The 25,603-nt window shown below is 39.5% G+C and overlaps 6 protein-coding genes across 6 annotated transcripts; 2 read left to right on the top strand and 4 right to left on the bottom strand.

Annotated features, from left to right (window-relative positions):
* Positions 1–2,036: 2,036 nt before the first annotated feature.
* On the top strand, positions 2,037–3,003 carry LOC108053802 (trypsin delta-like). The gene has a single exon (XM_044461831.1). The coding sequence runs from the start codon at positions 2,037–2,039 to the stop codon at positions 2,850–2,852; it is 816 nt and encodes a 271-aa protein (XP_044317766.1). The 3' UTR covers positions 2,853–3,003.
* A 119-nt stretch (positions 3,004–3,122) lies between these two features.
* Positions 3,123–4,012, top strand: LOC108053801 (trypsin-1-like). The gene has a single exon (XM_017136525.2). It carries the CDS (start codon positions 3,123–3,125, stop codon positions 3,891–3,893), a length of 771 nt encoding a protein of 256 aa, XP_016992014.2. The 3' UTR covers positions 3,894–4,012.
* A 9,021-nt stretch (positions 4,013–13,033) lies between these two features.
* On the bottom strand, positions 13,034–14,289 carry LOC108051004 (hypodermin-B). Its single transcript, XM_044456552.1, has one exon. The coding sequence runs from the start codon at positions 14,287–14,289 to the stop codon at positions 13,261–13,263; it is 1,029 nt and encodes a 342-aa protein (XP_044312487.1). The 3' UTR covers positions 13,034–13,260.
* A 310-nt stretch (positions 14,290–14,599) lies between these two features.
* Positions 14,600–15,553, bottom strand: LOC108053803 (hypodermin-B-like). The gene has a single exon (XM_017136528.2). It carries the CDS (start codon positions 15,536–15,538, stop codon positions 14,738–14,740), a length of 801 nt encoding a protein of 266 aa, XP_016992017.2. The 5' UTR covers positions 15,539–15,553; the 3' UTR covers positions 14,600–14,737.
* Positions 15,554–15,994: 441 nt separating this feature from the next.
* Positions 15,995–16,765, bottom strand: LOC123037079 (trypsin-1-like). The gene has a single exon (XM_044456554.1). It carries the CDS (start codon positions 16,763–16,765, stop codon positions 15,995–15,997), a length of 771 nt encoding a protein of 256 aa, XP_044312489.1.
* A 119-nt stretch (positions 16,766–16,884) lies between these two features.
* On the bottom strand, positions 16,885–17,851 carry LOC108051006 (trypsin delta-like). The gene has a single exon (XM_044461205.1). The coding sequence runs from the start codon at positions 17,849–17,851 to the stop codon at positions 17,036–17,038; it is 816 nt and encodes a 271-aa protein (XP_044317140.1). The 3' UTR covers positions 16,885–17,035.
* Between the last annotated feature and the right edge of the window lie 7,752 nt (positions 17,852–25,603).

Below are 25,603 nucleotides of genomic sequence, written 5' to 3' on the forward strand. Positions count from 1 at the left end.
GCGATTTTCCAGCCGATTGAAAAGATTCTCAAACAGACTGCAGTTGATTCTAAGTAGATTATCCGGGGATCCAAAGGCAAGTGCAAGTGAAGTGGGGTATTTACTCTTCTCTGAGGCAGGTAGTCCACAGTTGAGTGTGTCTCTTCATTCAAAATAAATAATCCGCTTTCCTGTGACTTATGTGACGGATAAAAGCTCGAATATTGCAATCAATGCAATTCATTAATAGCAATAAATGTTCTTTGCTTCTACTCTAACAGGCCGAAAGTCAAGGACGGATTATTACAAAGCGGATTTTTAATTTGGATTACTAATTTTACCTAACAAAATATCCAGCTTTCAGTTAATTTTAAGTTTTTATACCCTTGCAGAGGGTATTATAATTTTGGTCAAAAGTGTGCAACGCAGTGAAGGAGACATCTGCGACCCTATAAAGTATATATATTCTTGATCAGGATCACCTCCTGAGTTGATATAAGCATGTCCGTCTGTCCGTCTGTCTGTCCGTCTGTCTGTTTCTACGCAAACTAGTCTCTCAGTTTTAAAGATATCGAATTGAAACTTTGCACACATCCTTCTTTCCTTTGCACGCAGTACATAAGTCGGAACGGCCGGGATTGGCCGACTATATCCTATAGCTGCCATATAACTGAACGATCGGAAATGCCATAACTTTGGTGTTTGTAAAGCTAGGAAGTTGGCATTATCTATGGGTTTTATATTTGCCCAATAAATCCGACCTACCAAATTTTATAAGGATCGGCCTACTATATCCTAAAGCTGCCATATAACTGATTGATCGGAAATACCATAACTTTGGTGGTTGTAAGGTTAGGAAGTTTGGATTTTCTATGGATTTAATTTTTGACCAATCAATCCGACATACCAAATTTCATAAGGATCGGCCGACTATATTCTATAGCTGCCATTTAACTGAACGAGTGGAAATGCCATAACTTTTAAAAGTTAGGAAGTTGGGATTTTTATGAGTGTTAAGAATGCATCATATGAATAATTTTGGAGAATTAATTTACAGAATATTCTGCAAGGGTATTTCAACTTCGGCTCCGCACGAAGTTAGCTTTCCTTTCTTGTTTTGTATTGTTTTTATCTGCTTAAAATAGAAAGTAATGGTTTATGCAAAAAGCATTTGTATCATATTGTTGTGTCTAAATGTAAGAAATATTATTGGGGACTTATAAAAATAGTAAACATTATTTGGTAAATACCAATAGTTTGTTTTTGCTTTTAAACAGTTATATAGTTTAATAAAAATATTATTAATTATACCCTTGCAACGCAGTGAATGGGGTTAAAGCAGCTCTAAGCGGAAAGAATTCACGCGGTTGCTTAAATTATACAGTATAATTTGGGAATATAGATTACCAACTGCATGAAAAGGCAACTGAATAAATAATTGTTCGGACTTATATTCAATCGATTGGTTAGAAGCTTTTTTTCCCCTGAAATGTCAGTACGGCTTAACAGAAACGTTTCTCTTTTTGACTGCAAATGTTAGTTGTTAGACTCGATTTAGAGTGAAACAATGTTTTGGCCTTTTTTATATCATTAAATTATTTCTGAGCCTTTTTTGTACTGAAAGTTATTAGTATTAGTCCTAAAAGTGGCTCCTGAGCTAAATAATTTCTGAAACAAAGCTATAAGTTGTATTTAATTCTGACTAAATTAAACCTTTGCCTTTTTTTGGGACTTTTGAATTATCAATGCTGAAAAATCAGTTAGGTTAGACACTTTATACAGCGTATCAAAGCTCAGATATTGTTTGATACCATTGAAATTTCCCTGTTTCTTGTCTCAAATGAACTTACCTTAGTTAGGTTACCTCACCCAATATTCTTAAATATTTTTTCGATATTATATTACACATTCCTGAATCTTTCATTTTCATTAAAAGTTACATAGCAACAAAATTCCAAACGAAATGATGGATGACTTTTTTGATAGTTGGCCTGCTCAATCCACCGCTGATCCCATATAAAGCTGATCCTATTTCGTGCTGAAGTCAGTTCGGGAAAATGTTCCACTCCCTGGTCTTGCTCCAGTTTGTGGCTCTGCCTTGGCTGGTCATTGGAGAACATCGCATCATAGGCGGCAATACAGAAAGTATTAAGGTAGTCCCATGGTATGGTTCGCTTATAGCAAACTCTAAACTGAAGTGCGGCGGTGTGTTGGTCAAGAACAACTACTTCCTGACAGCCGCCAAGTGTGTGGATGGCTTTGATGTAAGTGATCTGCAACTAAGGTTGGGCACCAGCAGCTGCGAATCGGGCGGATCCAAGGTGGGAGTCTGCAAGGTGAAAGTACATCCACAGTATTCATCCTGGCGCTTCGACAACAATCTTGCCCTCCTGAGGACCTGCGAGCCACTGGTGGCCACCGATGAAATAAAGCCAATTGAGAGCTCCGACAAGATTCCGGAGGACAATTCACAGGCCAATGTCACCGGCTGTGGTGCCCGAAGGGGCAGTGTGTTCGATATTGACAAAGGCAGGGCGTTTGGCGGCTTTTTCGACCCGTTAACCGATATGTTTCTTAATCTGCCTAAGCAATTGCACAGCGCCGAGGTGCAGATCCTCAACCAAAATCAGTGCTCATCAGACTGGAAAAAGATTGGACTTAGATTTTCCTTCTTGCTAAAAGGAATCTCCGAGCTGACACTCTGTACCCAAACATCCGGCAAGGGAGCCAGCGTCTATGATATGGGTGACCCTTTGGTGGTGGACAACAAGCTCGTGGGCATTTTATCCAAGCCAGGCTGTTCCGCTAGGCCCGATGTGTACGCGAATCTCAACCAGCACAAGACATGGCTCGATGATAATACCAAGGAGTAATCAAGGGCCTCTTATAATAGTAATAAACTAACATCAAACTACATAATGGAACTTTGTTATAATCACCACTTTATCTTATATTCAATACAAAAAATATTAATTATTTAAGGTACACTTGTAAGATCTCAGAATAAAGAAGAACATTGCGCAACGGTTGAATAATAGTGGGGCCAATCACAAATCAATTTAGAATGTCACCCCTTCTTTCGATTTTCCTCCAGATCTTATAAATACATGTGCCTTGCAAAAGGAATTTAGATATACAACAAAATGCTTCAGACAGTTTGTCTACTATTTCTAGTGATCCTTCCGTGGTCGGCAAGTGGAGCTCCTAATAACTGTGAGATCGTTGGCGATGTGGTCACGATTAAGGATGTGCCTTGGCAGGCATCGATTCGATCTGACAAGAAGAACATTTGCAGCGGTGTTATCCTCAACACCAAATACATAATCGCGCCCTCCGACTGCGTGGCAAAGAAGGCACTGCCCAGCCTAAAAGTCTCCGTGGGAAGTAGCTCGCGGGGCACGGGTGGCACTGAGGTAGGGGTCTGCAAAGTGACCATCCACCCGCAGTCCGGCAAGAAGAACTATGGCAGCAACTTGGCTCTGCTGAACCTGTGCGAAGCTCTAAAGCTCACGGACAGCATCAAGGAGATCCAGGTGATCGACAAGGAGCCCGATCTGAAGGCCAATGCCACAACCTCCGGCTGGGGCATCGTCAGTTGGGGGGCCATGCTGAGGAAACCATGCGCGACCGTCTCAGCGTATGTACTACGAAAACTAGATGTTAGCCTCCAGGATGCGAAGTCATGCTCCAAGGATCGAAAGCGTTGGTTTGGCATGTCCACTGGCATCACGGAGCAGAACATTTGCGTCACCAAGAAGTCCGATAGCTGCTCCTTCGACAAGGGCGCTCCCCTGGTCATCGATGGCAAGTTGGCGGGCATAATGGCACTGGGCGATTGCTCCAAGAAGCCCGAAGTCTTCATCAATTTGTTCCATCACAAGACCTGGCTTGAAAGTAATTCAAAGGACAAGTAATGCCCAAAATGAATAGGTTTTTGGCTACATCAATTATCTACAAACATATACCTAACATTTATCTAAATATCCACATTTGTTGGACAATTGTACCTATACCTATCGAATATATTTATTAAAGATAGTAACCCAATATAGCTTATATATTTGTACAAAGGGTATAATAATTTCAGTCAAAAGTTTGCAACGCAGTGAAGGAGACATTTCCGACCCTATAAAATATATGTATTCTTGATCAGCATCACCAGGAGAGTCGATCTACCCATGTCCGTCTTTCCGTCTGTCCGTTCGTCTGTCCGTTCGTCTGTCCGTTTCTACGCAAACTAGTCCCTCATTTGTAAAGCTATATGCTTGAAACTTTCTCAAAAGTTGTCTTTCTATTGCAGGTAGTATATAAGTCGGAACGAGACGGATCGGGCGACTATATCATATAGCTCCCATAGGAGCAATTGGAAAAACAATTCAAACAAATCATAACTTTTTTTGTTGTTCTTTGGGATTTATAACTAATATTTTAATATTTTGGAATTATGGTTTTAATTCAGTTAAAATCAAACAACAATATCATATAGCATAGAAACGATGGAAAAATGCATTTCAAAATCGACATTGCTTCATTGTTTTTAGTAATATAGGCATATAAATCGATATATAAACTTCGGCTTGCCGAAGTTTGCTTTTTCTTGTTTTCCTGTCAAGAATAATAATAATAAAATTTTTTTTATTATAAAAAAATTCGTAATTAAATTCGCTTTCTTACATTTTACAAATAAATAAATATTAAAGTGTTTTAAATAAATGCAAAATTAAATTTGTTCATTCATTTATAATATATACATACAAATTTGTTCTAATTATTCATAGCTTCTATTTAGTATTACAATTAATAATAAGACATAATCGCTTAATTTACAATATTTAAAAACTGTGGTGCCATATTAAAGGCTATGCTACAAAATTAGGCTATTAGACTTGCTCTATTTTAAATAGTTCCTTAATTTGCGCTGATGCATTTCGCTTTGATGTTCGTTAGCTTGCAAGGAATATTTTAATACTAATTAAGTTCTTGACTGGAAGGGTTTGGCAGACATTTAGTCTCAGTTAGAGACGCCATTCACATTTAAGCAAGGATGCTCGACCCCCTTTGCTTGGCCTCAAAAGTGTTGCCTACTTTTGGGCCCTCCATGCGCATTAGTGCTCTGCCTTGAACTTAGTCATACACCAAGTCCTTCTAGAAGATGCTCGTTTTGATTTATGCCAAAAAATATGACTGAAGTTGCCCAGCACCTACTCCCACACCCACACACAGACACACACATAAGTACAGACATCTCCAGTCTTTTAATTGGCTTTAATTTCCAACACCCAAACTGATCTTGGAGCCGGTAAGCACGTCGTCCTTCAATGGCTTCACTTGGCCATTGTTTTGCCGCTTAAGGCCTTTTTGGGGAGCGAAGCTGTCAGGCGGGAGAGCGCTAAAATAAACATACGGCTGCCAAGTTAAACACAGTCACACATTACCACATACACGTGGAGAAACCGGGGGAAAGAGAATATTTTGTTAGAGAAATCATGAAATATATTTATTATTTGCAGCTTTTTCATAGCCCTATGGTATTAAATATATGTTATTATAATTATATCGAAATAAAGGATTTTAGCTGAAGATATATCTGTTTGGAGTATAATTACAAGCAAGGCGAACTAAGTTAATAAGTTATATATTTTCTAAATTAACTTAACAAATTTTATTTGTTTATTTATTATAAATACAAAACCAAAGCTAATATTACAGGGCAAATTACTAACTACGAGGCCTTCGGCTATTATTGTTTAGAGACACTTACAGTTACGGTTGGGATGAATTCTTTTATTATGTGTTTTGGGTTTTAGGGTAGGTTATATGTATTTGCTTTTTGAAGAAATTTATTTTTGGTTATTCTATTTTCTAACTTTACCGATTAAACATTCCTTTACAAATGCAATTATTTTACCCATTGATAAGTCATTGTCATTATAAACCAACAAACAAACAGCAGACAAATTTTAAAAATGTAAGCTTTTGATAATAACTTATAATGAGCATTAAATAAATTATAGAATAGATAAAAGAGAAAGAGCACTGCCAACGCTTTAAAAAGATCTATCGAACTAACTGTAATATCTAACTTAAACTCCTGTCTCAGGAACTTTTTCAAAAACATGAAATTGCTTAAGTTTTTCACCGTGTATATACTAAGCTGACATGCATAGATGTACATGTGCCGTGGCACTCACACACGGACACTTAAGTTGCCAACAAGTCAGCGCTGAAGCTGCTGCTCCTCGGTTTTTCCCCAGCCCTCACTCTTTTCCTCAGGACCGTTAAGGCTACCGTAGCTGTGACGCTGCTCAAATATTTACATTCCATTTAGGCGCCGGTCTGTCTGGGATGTCCTTCTGCCACTGCCACTGCCTCTGCTCTGCTCTGCTCGGCTGCTCCTGTTGACCAAAGCACTTCATCTTCATTTCACAGTTATTTTCAACTTCATTTGCGCGGTAAATAGGTAAACAAATACGCTCACTCAGCCGAACAAACCAAGGATTCCCTCCAGCACCTCCCGATATCCTGGCATCTCAGTTTGGCGGGCAGCATGCCGCCTTGGCATTAATATGTGCCCCCGTAACTGTGTCACGGTGTCGTTTAACTTATTAGCCTTATGGCTGGTGCAGCCCCAACCGCAAGTCGGCCAGGTTCTGTGGCCTATTTGCGTTAGCTGCAGCATTTTTCTCCTTTCACCTTTAAGGGGGAGTATTGGCTTTGGCAAGGAATAAATTGACTTAAGGACAGGTTAAAAATTAGTTAGTGATTTTGATAAAGTACCTTGAATTTCGAAGGATGATTAGATGGTTAAATTCTGATTTGATTTAATAATAAAATGTGGTAGATTTCAAGTGCAAGTATGTGAATTTCCTTAATTATTTTAATATTAAACCTAAATTGGTAAATAAAATAAAAACAAAATTTGATAGATAAACTTACAAATCCTTAAATCTATTTAATAGATTCTTAACTATAGCTCACTTTCTAACATATTAATAGAATAATCCAAAATATCGTTAAAAGAGCTTCATTTAAAAAATATTACCTTCCACTTAATGGATTTTTTTAAAAGAGCGAGATGATTGCGTAGCTTAACGATATGATTTTTAAAGTTTTTGTGAGATAAACAAATTTTACATTACCATTTTTTTAAATCAATAAGCTGCAATGCTTTTAGTTAGCTCCAACTATGTAGTTAATGCAGTATCTTTTTTTTGCCTTAAGACCAAAAATAAATTCATGTAATTAGCCGCTTTTCGTAGTGTGTATATAAGTTCGGTGGGCCAATTACCTTAATGTAAGTTTTTCCAAAACTGCTTTTTTTTCTATTTGTCCACCGTGCTGATGGGGCTGACAAGTCGGGCGCAAAAAATGTCGGTTAGCCGAACCGAGAAAATGTCGCCAAGTGGCAGACGAGACGCCAAAGGAGGGGCGGGGCGGGGGCGTTGGTCGGAGATGCAGGGGCGCAGATTAAATAATTCATTAAGGAAACTCGACTGTCGTCGGCGCTGGCCCACATCTACTGCTTCTTCTTCGAGATGTTTTGATAAGCAAGGGGTAATTAAGCCCAGAGCTGCGAGCTGAGTGTTGGCCGTAAAATTTGTTGGCGGAAAGTTTGTTCGCGCATAGATGACATGAATTTAAATAGAAATTAAATTAAAATGAGTCGCTGGCAGCGACGAGGCCGAAACAATCACGGCTTAAATTGTGCAACAAATTCACTGATAAGGCAAAGGGTGTGAGGGGATCAGGGGTCAGTGGAAAATATATTTAATAGCAGCGCGATATTGGCGCAGCTTGTAAACACGGCCCAAAAGCCAAGGCAACGGCAACTGCTGCTGCTGCTGCTGCAACTGTAACTGCAATTAAAGGCCGCCAGACAATGTGTGCTTGGGCATTTGTGTGAGTGTGCATTTATGTTGTGCACACAGATGCATATGCAGTACGTAGTACGTGCACGAGGCACTTCATATGCATGACAATGTCATGGCAACTTGTAAGGCAACACCACTTATCCTGCCCGCCTCCTTTCGTCCTTCTCAGATTTATTGCAGCCGGAAAAGGGCCTCCTTTCACGGCTCCCGCCTCGGTGTGTTTGCCATTCAGTTTTTGGTTTCCAGTTTTTTCCAATATATTTCGGAGATGGCCCATTGTTGGCCTTGGCACCACAATCCGCCATTCGATGGCAGCCAAACCGCTGAAAGTAACTAAATTGCAGCTGCAGTTGCATTCCCGGCTTAAATGCATTTGTTCAAGCGAATTTACCAAAAGAATTTATAATGTGTTATTGTTTGGCCATTGCTTGTTGCATTTCAGCATGATTACTGCCTTTAACCAAACTTTATATTGTTTTTTTAATCTTTAGCAAACTTCGAGCCGTTTTCATCGTTAGCTAAAAAAGCAAAAGAAGACATACTACTTCTTCCCATGTCACTATTTTAAAACCCAAATTACTCTAAAGACAAAAGTACTACGAAATCCTAATAAATGTTTTTACCTATAAATGGCTGTAAATTTCAGGCAAATACAAAATTGACTTTACGTTTTTGATTTGCTTAAGAATTTCCATGTGCGAAATTTTGTATTCGTAAAGCCCAATAGACAAGATTTACTTAAATGAATGTTTATCATTTAAAAATGTATTTTTCATTTATAAGATATATCTTAAGACTATGTTTTGAAGACAGAAATTATTAAAATGGCGTTTGCTGAATAGTTTATCATTCGAATTGAAATCTTTGTTTCTGTAGAGATTGTGTCAAATTAATAAAAAGTGTCAAAAATTAAGTGCAATTAAATTTCCATTGGTCTTAATATAAATTTTTCATTTCTCATTCGTTTGAAATTACTGAGTACAGTTACATGTCACAGCAGGTGGACTCATCAAAGTCAAAGTTGAACCAACAGTTTAGTGCGATGCAAAAAAATGGAGCTAATTAAGGCAGCACGACCGCGATGTCATGGCTTCCGTTTGACATGGTTTCGTCATTAGTTTTAGAGCCCAGAAAATGCATTAAATTCAGCAAAATTACCCTGCCTTTAAAGACCGTCCCAAACCGAGCAGCATGCATTGATTTATTGCCCTACTGAGCCGCCGCTAGCAACTCCCTTTTGGCCATGGACCTCGCTCATCTGCTGGAGCGTCGGTTTGCTCGCCGGTGCATGAATGTCACTGCCGAGCCAAATGGACAAGACAACCAAACGAACAACCGGCAGCCAGAAGCCAGCAGCCAAGCCAGCGAAAGGGTTAAATCGCACTGAACATTGGCTAAAAGGAGGGCAGCAACAAATAACAAACAGGAAGATGGAGAGCCGCAAAAAGTGTAGCAAAGAAATCAGCGCACGTTAGCAATTAATAATGGGGGAGGCCAAAGTATTCAGAGACTCTGGGTCTCAGTCCGGGATCGAGAAACATTTGGTGGCCTGCGTATGGGGACCTAAAAAAGAATCCACCAAAACGGAATGGTAGAAGGAATCGGATGTGATGTGGGCTAACCAAAACAGAGTGCAAAAAATCCTGCCGGCATACAATGACAAAAAATATTCAAAGGCAGCCATTTTGGTTTATAATTTTTCGAAGGACTATAGATTAAATTATTCTGTTTTCTTCTTGGTCTTACATCCATTTGTTATATTATGTTCAGAGAAACCCATACACCATTTTAGCCATTCATTTTGTTAGCTGGAGGAACTTTAAAGTGTAAGGTAGTACAAAAAATAATACAATTATAAAATGAAAATATAAATTGACTAGACTCTACTTTTTCAAAAGTTTTTTGTTTTTAATATATAATAAAAACATTTTTTAAGATGTATAAGTTACGAAAGTATAAGGTACAGAAAGATATGCTAGCCGTTGTTTGTAAATCTTTTGTTTTAAAACTAAAATGCATTAATCAATTTATATTATAAATAATAAATGAAATATTAAAGAATTTTGGTAAAACATTACCAAACTAAAAGACTAGTTTGCACTGAAAGACACTAGCCTGGTGATGCTAATCGAGATTATATATTATTTTTAAAGGTTCGAAGCTAGCAATTTCCTGTCTTGTGAAAAAATTAAATTGGCCTGAAACCACAGTAATTATTTGCTTTTTTTATTTTTATTAGCTTCTTAAAGCTTTAGTTGGTTATTGTTGGCTGTGACAATTTCAATGGCTATTAAAGCCGTTGACCGTCGGGTTGCTGACAGTTGTATAATACAAAAAATTAAGTGCCACGTCCGACTATCCACACCCAGTAACACCCACCAACACCAACACAACACCCACGTGCACACATGGTTGTCATATGTAATTATTAATTTCTAAAAAGCCATTCAAAATTAATATAATTTGAAAATGCGCGCGACGACGTGCCCGGCTCCAAATGTCTCTGATTGTCCGGAATTGTCGAAATGTGTCGGAGCGGGAAATGGAAATCGGTCCGGGCAATGACCAACGGCCGGCTGCTCAGTTACAAATGTTGTTAGGACATTAATTTATGTGTGTGCCCCCCTGCTAGCTGGGCCAAATCAATATTCCCGCGGCGTAAAGAAATATGCCGAATGGCCAAAAACGCATCCTGCTGTCTCCACCCTTTTGGCCGCGGCATATGTTTTGATTTAAAAGCTCACGCACATACGGAACTAATCCTAATTTAAATGTTTTTGCCCCCTATTTGGCTGCCAAATAAAGAGGGGGATTTAATTGCTTTGTTTTTGGGGGGCATACTAAAAAAAAAAGGTGAAAGAAAAGAGAATCGCTTTTGCATAAAAAATTCAATTAAATATCCTAGTGCATGAATTAAAAACATATTAAAGCTAATTGGAAAATGAAAATGTGTTTAAAATAATATATGAATAAAAATAATGTGCACAACAAAAACGAGGTTAAATATTTAATCACTTGAGTGCGGTTGCCACTGAACAATAGGAGCACATTATTTGAAAATAAAAAGCACTATTTAAACACTTCCATTATGTGCACTACTTTCGGCTTTCAAAAGTGAGTGCCAAACACAGTTAGCATTTATTTTCGCCATTCAATTCCCACTAACATAATTGAACTTAATTCTTAAATACTTCGTTCGACTTGCGGCCATTCAGCTCAGTGCCATAAATTGTTGCAATGGTTGCAATAATAATTTTACTTTTCTGCCACAAATCTCCGCAATTCCCAAAATAGTTTTCAAAGCGCGTCAACAAATTTATTTGTGCGCGCCAAAGTAAAAAGGCCAACAAAACTATTTTGTGCAAACAAGTTAAATCAAATATATTGCTTCGATTTGCTGCTGCTGGTCTTTTTGTTGTAATGGGTTTTGTTTTGTTGTCGGGGCAATTGCCAAAACACCAAGTTCAACAGCAATTAAAATGGCCAAAAAAGAAAAAAAGCAGCGAAGGATGCGCACGAGAAGAATAAGGGAAACAAATGCATCTGACCAGCGGCAAGAGAAACATTTCGGCTGCTTATCTTCTAGTTGCTGCTAGTTAACAAACAACCCAAAAGCTGCAACAACTAAACAACTACAACAAGTCGCCTCGCGAAGGACAGCATCCCATGAAAACTTTGCTTTGCCCAAAATAGACCATTCGCTCGTCCAAGAAGCCATAAAAATGTTGCTCACGCTGCGAGGTGATGCTAAATGGGTGGAGTGGAGTGTGGGGTACAGTGAAGCACCGGCAGGGTGGCGGAAAAATGTATAAATTAGATATACAAGTATATATAACAAAATGTATAAATGTATAGGAAATCATTATTTGCCACAATCTCCGCAATTCCCAAAATAATACATAAAGTAAATAAAAGAAACCAACCATCACTATTATTTAAAAAATTTAATTCATTGTATTTTTAAGCGTTTTCGAACTTTAGTAACTATTTTAAAAAAGTTCTGCCCGAATTAAAAGCGTATTTTAAAAATAATTATTTAATTTTTTAAAAAGGCTTTTAATTTTAATTTTTATTTATCTTAGTTTTAAGAAGCTGTAAAAGAAGTAAAACAAGTTTATTATCAAAAAAGGACTAAAAGGATTCTCCCTCACACTTCTATGACAGCCCTTTCTATACATTTTTGTTTTTCAATCTCTCATTTATTTATTTTAAAATAGTTTCCTGTACACTTACAGAGTTACCACTGTCTTTCAGCTTCGGTGTGTGCACGTAAATCGCTGTAATAGAAACATTGCATTTTATTGCAGTTGTCTTCGTTCTCCTGGATGTCCTTTCTCTGGTTTTCCTCCTCCCGCTGCCCTCTTTTTTGTCTTTCGGCCAATAACATTCTGATAAATGGTCAGAACGGCTTTCGTGTCGATGTCCTTGAGGCAGGAGCATCAGCATTGCCATCTGCAGCAGCTGCCCACTCTTGCAGATATTTGTCCAAGCTGAGAGAACTTTTCAATTTGCACTAAAAGTATTTTCCTTTTCGGGGCAACCTGGCCCAAGTAAATCCCATGTCCCCAGATCTTGATTTTGTCAGCCCGAACGTGGCGAGCTGAACCTGAACGCGGTTGCACTCGCCACAAATGGATGCAGGCAGCTGCCAGGCAGCTTATAAATGGTGTCAACCTAAGGGGACTCTTCATCACGAGTTGCCACCGCACCAAGACTCCCTCTCTTTTTCACCCTCGATTTGTCTTTGGCTTCTTGTTGGCCGACCAAAAAATAAACTTTAATTAACTTAAGTACATACATGTAAAACTGAATATTTAATGGAGCACATTTCACAGTGTTTCGCCACTTGAAATTAAAAGGAAATAAAACAGAAAAAATATATTAAAGATTTAATTTTCGAAGAAATATTGTCATTTCTTGGTCAAGTTGAACTATTGGTCGTGTAACGACACTATTGCTTCTAAAAATATATTAATAACTGCTCACTAAGGGTATTTAACTTTCGACCTACCCCAAACTGTACTTCTCTTCTGTTTGACTTGACCAGCATGAATAATGCAAATGACCAGAGGCTGTTGTAGGGACATTTCCATGAACACAGCCTTGGAAACTGTGAGTGCAGCCCCAGGATTGTGGTTTCGGTATAAAAAAAACTCAACACGTGAGGGAAAAACGAGCTAAGGTAGATTTTAAAAGCGAGTGTCACAGCTTCTTTATTGTGGAGTGTTAATAAGTTACCTATATCTTATATTTTTAGAACAAACTTGGTAAAAGGATCTGGTCCCTTAAAAAACCTTTAAACCTGCTGTCAGGAAAGTAAATGGAAATTAAAACTAATCGGATGTCGTTGCTTTACGTGTCCATCATCGAGGCTAGTATTATAACTAAACTTTATGATTATAGCAGAACTTTAAAGAGTACTAGCATCTGTCGGACTGGAACTAGGTGTATTACTAGTAGTAGGTATACTAGTACTTGTAGAACTAGGTGTAGTGATAGAAATAGTAGAAATAGGTCTAGCTGTAGTACTAGTACTGGTAGAACTAGATGCTACACTGGAAGTAGAAGAACTAGAACTAGGTATAGAACTAGAAGATGTAGGACTAGGTACAGTCGTAGAAGATGTAAAACTAGGCCCAGAAGTAGTACCCTTTGGATCAGGGGACGTATTTGCGTCTATCCAACTCTGGAACCAAATCACACTTGCGTAGACATCGGGTTTGGTGGTGCAGCCGCCGTCGGAGAGAATGCCCACGAGATATCCGTCCTTCACTAGCGGTGCTCCCACGTCGTAGGAACATCCTCCGGCGCCGTAGTTGGTACAGAGGGTGTATCCCGAGATGCCATTATCCCAGAGATAGAACCAAACGGCCCGATCTTCGGCGCACTGCTCCCGATTGTAGACGCTGACCCATGCCCGCTGCAGCTGGAGTGGCAGACTGCCGAAGCACCTGTCGAACCAGCTGCCCCACCAAGAGGTGGATCCCCAGCCGGTGACCCACAGCCAGGCGTCATCCGGCGGCAGTCGGTCGGTCACAGTGATTGGATGAACGGTTTCCGAGGTCTTCAGTTCTTCGCACAACTTCAGAAGAGCCAGGTTGAAGTCGTAGCGCCAGTAGGAGTATTGTGGATGGATGGTGACCCCGCAGACTGGCATCAGAACTCCAGTTCCATCGTAGTTTCTGGACGTGGTGTTCACACGCACTTGAATATAATCAATGGAGTAATCATATACACACGAAGCTGCCGTGAGGATAGTATTTGTTCTGATGATGGCACCACTGCAAATTGCACTGCTATCCACAATTACGGCCGCCTGATATGGGGCATCTTTAATGTCCACGGAATAGCCGCCAATGATGCGGGTCTGGGGGTCGGGGTCACCGAACACCGTCCATGGAAGCGCCACCAGCAGAAGGGGCAACACAAGCCGGATCATTGTTGTAAACTGAATTTAATACCGCATGGGGAACTCAATTTATAGGCAAAATTCTCTAGTTGCACTGGCTTACACTCCTTATCTGCTAAGTCATACCTCAAATTGAGTGATGGTTTGCCTTCTGTTCTTGCCAATTAGGAAGTGATGTGTGTTATTTGCCTCTATCTTAATAGGTTTTCATAGCTTTGTTAATTTAAAATGTTAGTGACTGCATAACATAGGCAGATTGCATAACTACCACGGCATAAAACTGCAGTAGAACTTCTTTTCTGAGCCTAGCGCTATAAAATCGGAATTATTGAACAACAGATTATTATTTTCTATAAAATATATTTTTTTCTCAGTTAGGGGTACTATTTCATAGTTTTTTGTTTATACTCAAATACCAATGTTTTTATTAATAGTGTGCTTTGTGAACCTTATTTCACTTTCACGCTTTGAAGTGTAGTTACTTGGTGTTTTTGTCCAGCCAGGACCTATAAAGTTGTAGATTGTTGTATATTTCGGGTCGGGCGGAGCAGCCGCCCCTGACCAAGATACCAACTAGTTTTTCCTTGAAGGCTAAAGGTGCTCCCAAGTCGAAGGAGCAAGAATTTTTGGCGGTCTTCTCTGTGCAGAACATCTCGTCCGTGAGGTTTCTACCGAGTTGATACTTCTCTGGCCAGTCCTTCATGCACTTCTTTTTGCCGGACATCTTTACCTCGGCCTTCTGCAGCTTGTGGGCTAGATCTTCCAGACACTGATCAAAATACTCTGTCCACCACCTGAAGGATGGCCAGCCGGTGACCAAGACCTTTGAGCCATCGGCTGGAAATTTATCAACTAACTGGATCGGCTTTATCGTAGCGGAGTCCTTGAGCGGACTGCACAACTTTAACAGGGCCACATTATAGTTAGTGGCTTGGAGATTGAACTTCTCGTGAATGATGGTATCGCAGATTGTGGCTTCTGTAACTCCATCGCTTCGAGTGGTGCTTCCAACTCGCACTCTAATGGCTTTATTCAAATAGCCATCCACACACTGCGCCACAGTTAGGATGTAGTTTAACTTGTAGATGACACCGACGCACTTGGCCTTTTCCCTGACCGTAATAGAAGCCGTCCATGGGGCGTCCTTTATGTCCATGGGTTCGCCGCCAATAGTGGTGTTGTCGCACTTGTCGACTTCCATTTCCGAGTCCTCCGAGTCCTCGGAAAGGACGAGCACACACAGCCCTAGAAAGAGTGGTAGCGCCACTGGTAGAATCATTATCGCAAATAGAATTGATTACTCCGGTGTTTTTAAGTTTTATAGTAATATAGCGAAACTGTTTTGTTAAGCTGTAATCAATCTGTAATGCAACATGGATTAATAGCCCTTAACTGTTTCGGAATGTTACGCGGTTAATTCATCAAAATGTCAATTAGGCATGCTGACCTGAACTTTTATAAATGTAGATCAGCAATTATTATTATTTCATTGTTGAGACAGCACGTCGTAGTGTGTCAGGAATAGAGTAGCACCATGGCACTGCACTTTTCCGAATTTTAAAAGCAGTTTAGCAGCTTAAAGAAGGTGTAATTGTGTGTAAAAATGGTGGGTCCTACAAATACATATATTTGATAGGTATACAACGGTAAAATAGTCTAACGTATGTCGATTGAAAGATAAATGTTATGTATATGTTTTATATTGATCAATTTTATGGCCATTCATTTTTGGGCATTACTTGTCCTTTGAATTACTTTCCAGCCAGGCCTTGTGATGGAACAAATTGATGAAGACTTCGGGTTCCTTGGAGCAATCGCCCAGGGCCAATATGCCCGCCAACTTGCCATCGATGACCATTGGAGCGCCTTTGTCGAAGGAGCAGCTCTCGGTCTTCCTGGTGACGCAAATGTTTTGCACCGTGTCGCCGGAGGAGATGTTAAACCATCGCTTTCGATCCTTGGAGCATGAATTCGGATCATGGAGGTTGACATCTAGTTTTCGTAGTACATACGCTGAGACGGTCTCGCATGGTTCCCTCAGCGAGGCCCCCCACATGATGGTGCTCCAACCGGAGGTTGTGGCTTTGGCCTTCAGATCGGGCTCTTTGTCGATCACCTGGATCTCCTTGATGCTGTCCGTGAGCTTTAGAGCTTCGCACAGGTTCATCAGAGCCAAGTTGCTGCCGAAGTTCTTCTTGCCGACCTGTGGGTGGTAGGTCACTTTGCAGACACCCACCTCAGTGCCACCCGTGCCCCGAGAACTACTTCCCACGGAGAGTTTTAGTCTGGAAAGAGCCCTCTTTCTCATGCAATTCGAGGTCGTGAGTATGTATTTGGTGTTGAGGATAACACCGTTACAAATGATTCTCTTGTCAAACCGAATCGATGCCATCCAAGGCACATCCTTAATCATGACCTGTTCGCCAACGATCCCACACTTATCAGGAGCTCCACTCGCCGACCACGGAATGATCACTAGAAATAGTAGACAAACTGTCTGGAGCATTTTGTTTTTTATCTAAATTCCTTTTGCAGGGCACGTGTATTTATAAGATCTGGAAGAAAATCGAAAGAAGGGGTGACATTCTAAATTGATTTGTGATTGGCCCCACTATTATTCAACCGTTGCGCAATGTTCTTCTTTATTCTGAGATCTTACAAGTGTACCTTAAATAATTAATATTTTGTGTAGGGAATATAAGATAAATTGTTGATTACGAATAAGTTCCATTATGTAGTTTGATGTTAGTTTATTACTAGCTTAAGTGGCCCTTGATTACTCCTTGGTATTATCATCGAGCCATGTCTTGTGCTGGTTGAGATTCGCGTACACATCGGGCCTAGCGGAACAGCCTGGCTTGGATAAAATGCCCACGAGCTTGTTGTCTACCACCAAAGGGTCACCCATATCATAGACGCTGGCTCCCTTGCCGGATGTTTTGGTACATATGGTCAGCTCGGAGATTCCGTTTAGCAAAAAGAAATATCCAAATCCAATCTTTTTCCAGTCGGATGAGCACTGATTTTGGTTGAGGATCTGCACCTCGGCGCTGTGCAATTGCTTAGGCAGGTTAAGAAACATATCGGTTAACGGGTCGAAAAAGCCGCTGAACGCCCTGCCTTTGTCAATATCGAACACACTGCCCCTTCTGGCACCACAGCCGGTGACATTGGCCTGTGAATTGTCCTCCGGAATCTTGTCGGAGCTCTCAATTGGCTTTATTTCATCGGTGGCCACCAGTGGCTCGCAGGTCCTCAGGAGGGCAAGATTGTTGTCGAAGCGCCAGGATGAATACTGGGGATGTACTTTCACCTTGCAGACTCCCACCTTGGATCCGCCCGATTCGCAGCTGCTGGTGCCCAACCTTATTTGCAGATCACTTACATCAAAGCCATCCACACACTTGGCGGCTGTCAGGAAGTAGTTGTTCTTCACCAACACACCGCCGCACTTCAGTTTAGAGTTTGCTATGAGCGATCCATACCATGGAGCAACCTTAATACTTTCTGTATTGCCGCCTATGATGCGATGTTCTCCAATAACCAGCCAAGGCAGAGCCACAAACTGGAGCAAGACCAGGGAGTGGAACATTTTCCCGAACTGATTTCTGCACAAATAGGAGCTGCTTTATATGGGATCCGCGGTGGATTGAGCAGGCCAACTATCAAAAAAGTCATCCATCATTTCGTTTGGAATTTTGTTGCTTTGTATCTTTTAATGAATATGAAGGATTTAGGAATGTATGTTATAATATCGAAAAAATATTTAAGAATATTGGGTGAGGTAACCTAACTCGGGTAAGTTCATTTAAGACAAGAAACAGGGCAATTTCAGTGGTACCAAAAAATATCTAAGCTTTGGTACGCTGTATACAGTGGCTAACTTAACTGATTTTCAACATTGATAATTAAATAGTCCCAAAAAAAGGCAAGGTTTAATTTAGTCAGAATTAAGTACAACTTATAGCTTTGTTTTAGAAATTATTTAGCTCAGAAGCCACTTTTACGATGATGCCATACACCAAAAATTGAAGTACATTTTAAAATGATATAAAAAAGGCCAAAACATTGTTTCACTCTAAATCGAGTCTAACAACTAACATTTGCAGTCAAAAAGAGAAACGTTTTTGTTAAGCCGTACTGACATTTCAGGGGATAAAAAGCTTCTAACCAATCGATTGAATATAAATCCGAACAATTATTTATTCAGTTGCCTTTTCATGCAGTTGGTAATCTATATTCCCAAATTATACTGTATAATTTAAGCAACCGCGTGAATTCTTTCCGCTTAGAGCTGCTTTAGCCCCATCCTCATGTTTTTTGAAAAATTCTCACCAGCCATTACACTAAGCCGCTTAAATTATTTGAATAATTCCCACGCAGTTAAAAAAAATATGGGTGACTGAAATATAGCTGGACATTTCCATCAAACGACATTTGTATGTATTTATGCGATTTTACATGAATGGAAATTTAAATCTGGGCAATGTTTAGCAAAATATCGAAATAAATAGTTTCACAGTTGGACGTTGGAAACGAGTTGTGGGCGGTAAATGGGTGGGGCCAGAGGCCAAGCAAACAAACATTTTGATGATTCGACATGTCAAGTGGGGCGGTTTTGCGGGCCACGCCGGCGGATTAAAATAGATTACAACTGAATTATTTGATAATGCCCCAACAGATGCAACACATCGCATTGGTTTGCCCCGACTCGCATTTAATTTTCATCAATGTGAAAATCATTTTTCGATGCCGGCTTTTTTATCACCTTTTTTGTGGCGTTTTTGCTTGCTTCAGCGGGAAATCGTGTTTTCAATTTGCCTCTGGAACTAAGTTTTTTCCAGTCTGTGGTAAAAAATCATCTGTTGGGTGTTTTTTGTAATCAAATATTGTTTTGGTGTTTTTACAGCTCGATTTAATTGATTTTATTTGTGCAAAATCAGTAAAAGTTCTTTCGCTTTATGAGGGTTTTATTGCATTAGTGCTTTGGTAATAAGAGCATTGATGTCTTGTCAATCAATTATATTAATTTAAAATTTTTTTGAAAATCAAATTGTATTGTTTTAAATATTATCTTTTGTTGAGAACAAATAATATAGTTTCATATTCTTAAAATTATTTCTTAGAGTATAATGTTTGAAAAAATATCTTTTATACTCACCAATATTAATGTGAGTAATCAAAATTAATAAATATTTTTTTTTATTTATTTCAATTAGGTAAATAGTAATTACTACAAATATTATAAAGTTGTCATCCAACTAGTTTTGATTTCCTTTTTTTTCAAATTATTCGCATTATCATATCATAAATAAAACCTTACAATGTAAATCCAATCAGACATTAGTGTTGTCCTATTTTAAATATGGCCTTGATTGGCTTTTTTTCTGCGATAATGTCTATATCAGTCCTGGCAAGATTGCTGATGCCATAGACATCCATCGATGGCCATTTGGAACTCGATCCAGCTGCTGCTTCATCTCAATCAGCCTTTGGCTCATACATAACCCAGTAAATCCTTTTCCAGCTTGATGGCATCGTTGCCAATTTTCACACCAGCGACAATTACTCAAACCGTTGACAACAACAAGGGGCGCGGGCAGTGTCCTTGTTTCCTTTTCCCTGACCCGCTTTTCCCGCCCTCCCCTCCCCTCCGCGAACATTCCGCAGTCAGAGCTCGCCATTCGGAATCGAGGGATCCGGCAAAACAATCGTTGACAAAAATATTTGCATGCACTCTGGGTGCACTTGTCTGAATCGCTGCGCTGGGGCTGCTGCTCTTGTTGCTGGTGTTGCCATCGGCGTCGGCGCATTAAATATGCAACACCTATGACAGCAAGCCGCTTGACATTTGGATCCAAAGGCCCGGGCCCATTCCCATTCCCATTCCACTCCATTCCCGACACCAGGCTTGAATGCTCACACTAAAGTTCTGCCGGCAATTTGCTGCTAAATTTGTCAAAAAACCGAAAACTTGGCCAGCGCAAAAATTATGACTTCCGCAATTGTTGGTGGAACAAAGGGAACTAACGTAATGCCAAAGTGTGACCCGAAACAGTTCAAAAGGCAACTGTTGCTCTTGAACCTTAGCAAAATCCACCGCTCCAAACTCCGCCCCCCCACACGGTAAAGTTTTCAAATAGAAAATGTTTAATTTCCCCAAAGACAACGTCGATGCTGCTGCTTCTGCTGCTGGCTTTTCCGAAAACGCAGCGTTTTCCCAGCCAAGCTGAGAAAACTTTCTTACATATTTTACAATAGATCTTCGTGAGTGTGAGTGTGTGTGTGTGTGTGTGGGTGGGTGCAACAGTGCAGTAGAAAAAGTTTCTCCTTTCCCGGGCGAAAAGTTAGCTAAGACAAACTCCCCAAAAATATCCCCAAGACCATCCCCACCTACACCCCTCAGTCCAGGGCTTCCGAGTCGAACTTGTTAGTTTGCCATATAGCGTCGAAAATTATATTATTTTAAACTTTTCAAATGTCACCAGAGAGTCAGAAATTTCACCGAACGTCAGTGACAAACTCGCCTTCGCTGTGTTCGTTAATTAAACATGTTGTCCCAATGAAGCGAACAATAAATCGAACTCCACGGCAAAATGTTTGTGCGGAAAAAGTAAAATTGAAAATTAACTACATTATCAGATCGAATGGGGTAATTAAATGTGGCAATCATTTGGGCAAGTCAATCAAACGTCTGAGGGAGGCATAAAATATGTTACAAATACATAAAAACGATTATAAATGTTGTTAATGCAATTTGAACCATAAAATGTGAACTCGTTTTTAAAATAGGGTTACTTAAATAATTTATAGGTTTTGGGTTTCTTTTGAAAAAAAACTATTGGTTTTAAATTCAGTTTTTTTTTTTAATAGTATTAACTTATATTATATTCAACCCTTTAACTAGATCGTCATTAAACCAATAACTTAAACATTGTTAAAACTGTAGAGGAATAATCGGTCAAAGTCGACGGGCTTATGCAATGTTATTCTTAAATATATATATAAATATGTATTATTAATTAAATATATACTAATGTTATGTTATTAGTCTTTTGAAATAAATACATATGTTTGTTGCGTTGAGTATTAATTCTTGACAGTCTTATAAATAAATATTAATTAATAAAAATTGTTAATTATTATTTTTGTAAGCTATGGATGGTAGATAATTCTAGATTATATTAACAACATAAAATTGGTATCAAATATATAAGACTAAATATATATAAAATATAAAAAAATCAAAATTTTGTAATCCTTTTTTGTGCTTGAACTTTATTCTTTTATAATTTTTGATAATTTTTAATATACTTTTCGTACAACTTATCGTCGATAACGTTGAACTGTAAAAGTTCTTTGTTACATCCGGCGTTTCATCTTTTATTAGTTTTATCGAAATACTATTACCACTACACAGTTTTACTTGCAATCTCAGATCCAATTCAGAGTCGTTCTTATTCCCATTTCTCCCAGGGAGCCCATTACAATCTAAAACTGTCGCAAAATGTTACAATGCGATCAAAGCGAAACTTCAGCAATGTCGGCGGAAAAAAAGCGACACAATAGCGGCACATAGAAGCTGTCTCGCAGTTATGGCCCACAATCAAAGCAACTGCAGCAGCAGTAGCAGCAGCAGCAACATCGGCAGCGACAGCGGCAACATCAGCAACTGCAACACAAATTGCTGCTGGAGGCGGCGGCAGGGCTTTTCTGTTTGGAGAGTTTTGATGACACCCCGCCATTTGCCACGCGACAACTAGCTGGAAGGCAGCCAGCCATCCAGGCAGCCAACAAGTGTTTAGCGTTTTGTTTTCAGTGCAATTAAAAAGCGCCTACACGCCTGACACGCCCCCTCAAGTGTTGGCTGCCGCTGCTGTTGACAAACAGCGAAAGGCCACAAAAGACATAAAGGGGGCAGCGGTGGGGGGTGTGGTTGCGTTCAACACTTGAGTTTTGTTTTTTAGCAGCCGCCGCAGAGTGAGAGAAATCTGTGCCTCGTCTTTTATTTTTCGCCAGTGGCGCCTGGGGATATGCAGCACAAATGGCTGGCGTCAAGCATTGCGTATACGTAATGTGACAGAGGAAGCGTATACGTTATGTGGCAGAGGAGCAGCAAAGAGGCTGGAAAACATAGAGCCGCTGAATTATGCTAATCCAGTTCGCCTTAAAATGCCTTAATTGCAGTTTTTCAACAATTTTTATAAAGTGGTAATGTTTCACAAAAACAAAAAAGACTGCCTTTGTGGCTTCGAAGTGCAATAGAAGGGGTGATTTTAAAATAATTTAATAACTTTCAGGCAGACAAAATCCGTCTGTTCATTGCAGGCTGGATAAAAAGGGGTTGACAAGGCGGAAAACATTTTGCCTGCTATGGCCTAAAATACGCTTGAATTATTCAAAGCATGTAACTGATGAAGCAGAAACGAGACGAGAACCAAAAACTAGAACTCCAATTTCAATGTTTGAGTATTTTTGAGTGCTACGTGTTATAGATATGTGTTATGTGTATGCTGGCAGGCTGGCAACATTCGCCGCAAGTGCGCCATACACACTGAGAAAAATATTTTAGTACACAATTGAAAAAAAAAACATGATTTAAATAATTTAGACTTAAAAAATCAAATCTAAGTGTCTTGAAACTTGTTTAATAAGTTTTGATTGCCTTAATTATTTTTCCATTTGTGAATCAGGTCATTGTAAAACGAATTCTTAGAGTTTTTTTTTTAAGGAATAACTAATTTGAGTTTGGAAAATAACTTTTTATAAAACCAGATAGCAATTATATGATGTATTTGTTTACAATTCACCATATAGTTTGGGATACCTTAATTTAATTTGAAGTTCATTGGTTCTTCTCGGTGTGTATTTGTGTGTGCGTGCGAGTGCATTGCCTATTATGCTACCAAATGAAAGTGGTAATAAATTGGACAAGATGCTGCCATAAACCACACCACGACAAGCCACAGCAGGCTTAGCTAGACAGGCCCATCGACCATCGGCCATTGGCCATTGGCCATGGCCGTATAGCCAGGAATTGCAAATGCAACGCATGCTGCAGATGCAAGTTGCAACTTGCAGCAAACCAACATGATTATCATGACCGAAATGCATTCGAGACCCGAGCCAGCTGGCCAACAGCTGACAAAGCTGGCCACCACCATCCTTTAACCTCACACCCACTCACCCATCCACACACACCCACATTCCCACCCACTTACCCACCCACTCACCCACCTGCAGCAGCAACTCCTGGGCAACCACCTATCAACCACAAGCGCATTTATGGCCATCAGGATGTCCTGCCCGAAAGGGTTTCGGGGATTCAGGGGACTTGGGGTTCTGGGAGTTGCAGGGGCAAGTTGCCCATTTAATCTCTCCAAGTGACTTGCAATTGAAATAGAAAAGAAAATAACTCAAAGTGAATATGATGTGGGAGCAACAAAACGTAAATGCTTCCTAATGCATCGAATACTCAAAGAGGGGCTTCGGATTTCCAGCCCGAGCTCTTGAGCATGTCTGCAGCTATTAAATATTCTTAGTAGCTTAGCATTCTGGACAAAACAGCAGTAGTAGTCTTAGCTGCAAGTTCAAAAGCTAATGCGCTCAACTTGAGTTTGATGCCAGCTCTGTTAATTGTTTATTATGATTGTTGTTTGTTGCTCAATCGGGTGTAATAAACATGTGATACGAAAAGTTTTGGCTTGAGTTTTGATTCGTTTTAATTAAACTGATTTTATTAATTTTGTCAATGAAACTGTGATGCATTAATTTACGAATTATTAAACACAAAAAAAATGTTGTGTTTGTGCATTTTAATGATGCTTTTGCAGACGCATTATGTTTTTTTTTTAGGTATTCTGATTGTTATGTGTTATTTAATAATAATAACTTTTTTTACTGTTGTTTGAATAAATAGTTGTCAGGTATCTTTGAATTTAACATGGACTTCATATAGTTAATTCATTGCTTCTATTAATATATTTCAAAAATATTTTTATATTTTTTTATGCATCTTTAAAATAAGAATATTTCTTTATAGTCAGAAAATCGACATATAAACAAAGTAAATTCCACCGCGCTGTAAAAGTAGCTTTCAGTTAATAAAAAAAGGTACTGCATTTTTTATAGAGACATGACATTACTGATTTATTAACCATCCATATGCTATTATTATTTTCCTTTTTCAGTTATTTTTTAGTATTAAATTATCTCCAGCGCTTTGTGATTTCCTTTCGCTTTGATTTGATGTAAATAGGAAATTTAATACGCATACGCAGCGTTGGCCCGGGCAAAGCTTCCGCCGTTAATTCGCTCCGTTGTCTCTGGATGTCGCTGGTGTTGCTGTTGTTTAATATTTGTATTTCGCAACTATCTCAGCAGGACAAACCATCAAGCCTGGACACAACTGTTGAAAACTTTTCATTCGCACTACGTTGTTGTTTGGGATGCGATAGGATTTCTATGTAAAACATAATTGCAGATTAGTCGCAGCGGAAATGTGCAAATAAAAACAAAAGCGAGCGGCGACCAAAGGGATGCAACAAAAGCAGAAAACAAAATCAAAATATAATCGTTCTGTTGCCGCTTAAAGAGGATTAAACATGAGTGAAAGAGCTGCCGGGATTCAGCAAGGGCGCAGGACTATGTGGGTGGGAAATAAATGAAAGCTGGATAAAGGAGTTGGGGCAGGAGCAGAAGGAGTGCAGAATGAAAGGGCCACTCGACACTTCCCGTATGAATGCGAGCTGCAACTGGCTGTCAATTTGTTTGCCATCCTGCCACTTCGACAGCTACCCAAAGATATTTTCAATTAATTAAGAACTAAAAAAAATGGTACGAATGCAATCAAATGGCCAAACGGCATTTACCGCAGCAACGAAAACGCTCAAGATACAAAATATGACTTCAAATTAATGCGAAGTGCGGTGCTCAATGGCAATGCATTTCGCCTATTTGCACAACAAATGAAGCTGAAAATGACCCACGGGAGCTGTGAGCCTCCGATCCCTGCCCACTCGAAATGGAAACGTAAATATTTGAGCTGCAATCGAGATACCTGGGCCCCAGCTCACTTCCAGTCACTTCCCCTCTTAACTCGGTTATTGATTGGTTAAGCATTCGGTCCTGGTCCTGAGACCAAATATGCCTCACATGGCCTCTTATAAAATGCAATTCCGAGATGTGATTGCAAGAGATGTCAATGCATTTTTATTGAAAAAGAAAACGATTGGGAGACATCAAAGGGAGGGATTTTTAAGTTGGCAAGCAAATAATCCATTCCGAAATTACATTTGAAAAATTGTAGAGTACGTAAGCTCAATTTTCGGTATCGATATTTATG

Source organism: Drosophila rhopaloa, unplaced genomic scaffold, assembly GCF_018152115.1.
Source record: "Drosophila rhopaloa isolate 14029-0021.01 unplaced genomic scaffold, ASM1815211v1 contig_115, whole genome shotgun sequence".
NCBI classification, from domain to species: domain Eukaryota; kingdom Metazoa; phylum Arthropoda; class Insecta; order Diptera; family Drosophilidae; genus Drosophila; species Drosophila rhopaloa.

Coding starts and splice junctions, on each gene's coding strand:
- LOC108053803 (XM_017136528.2), bottom strand. CDS start 15,538: ATGATTCTACCAGTGGCGCTACCACTCTTTCTAGGGCTGTGTGTGCTC.
- LOC108051004 (XM_044456552.1), bottom strand. CDS start 14,289: ATGATCCGGCTTGTGTTGCCCCTTCTGCTGGTGGCGCTTCCATGGACG.
- LOC108053801 (XM_017136525.2), top strand. CDS start 3,123: ATGCTTCAGACAGTTTGTCTACTATTTCTAGTGATCCTTCCGTGGTCG.
- LOC108051006 (XM_044461205.1), bottom strand. CDS start 17,851: ATGTTCCACTCCCTGGTCTTGCTCCAGTTTGTGGCTCTGCCTTGGCTG.
- LOC108053802 (XM_044461831.1), top strand. CDS start 2,037: ATGTTCCACTCCCTGGTCTTGCTCCAGTTTGTGGCTCTGCCTTGGCTG.
- LOC123037079 (XM_044456554.1), bottom strand. CDS start 16,765: ATGCTCCAGACAGTTTGTCTACTATTTCTAGTGATCATTCCGTGGTCG.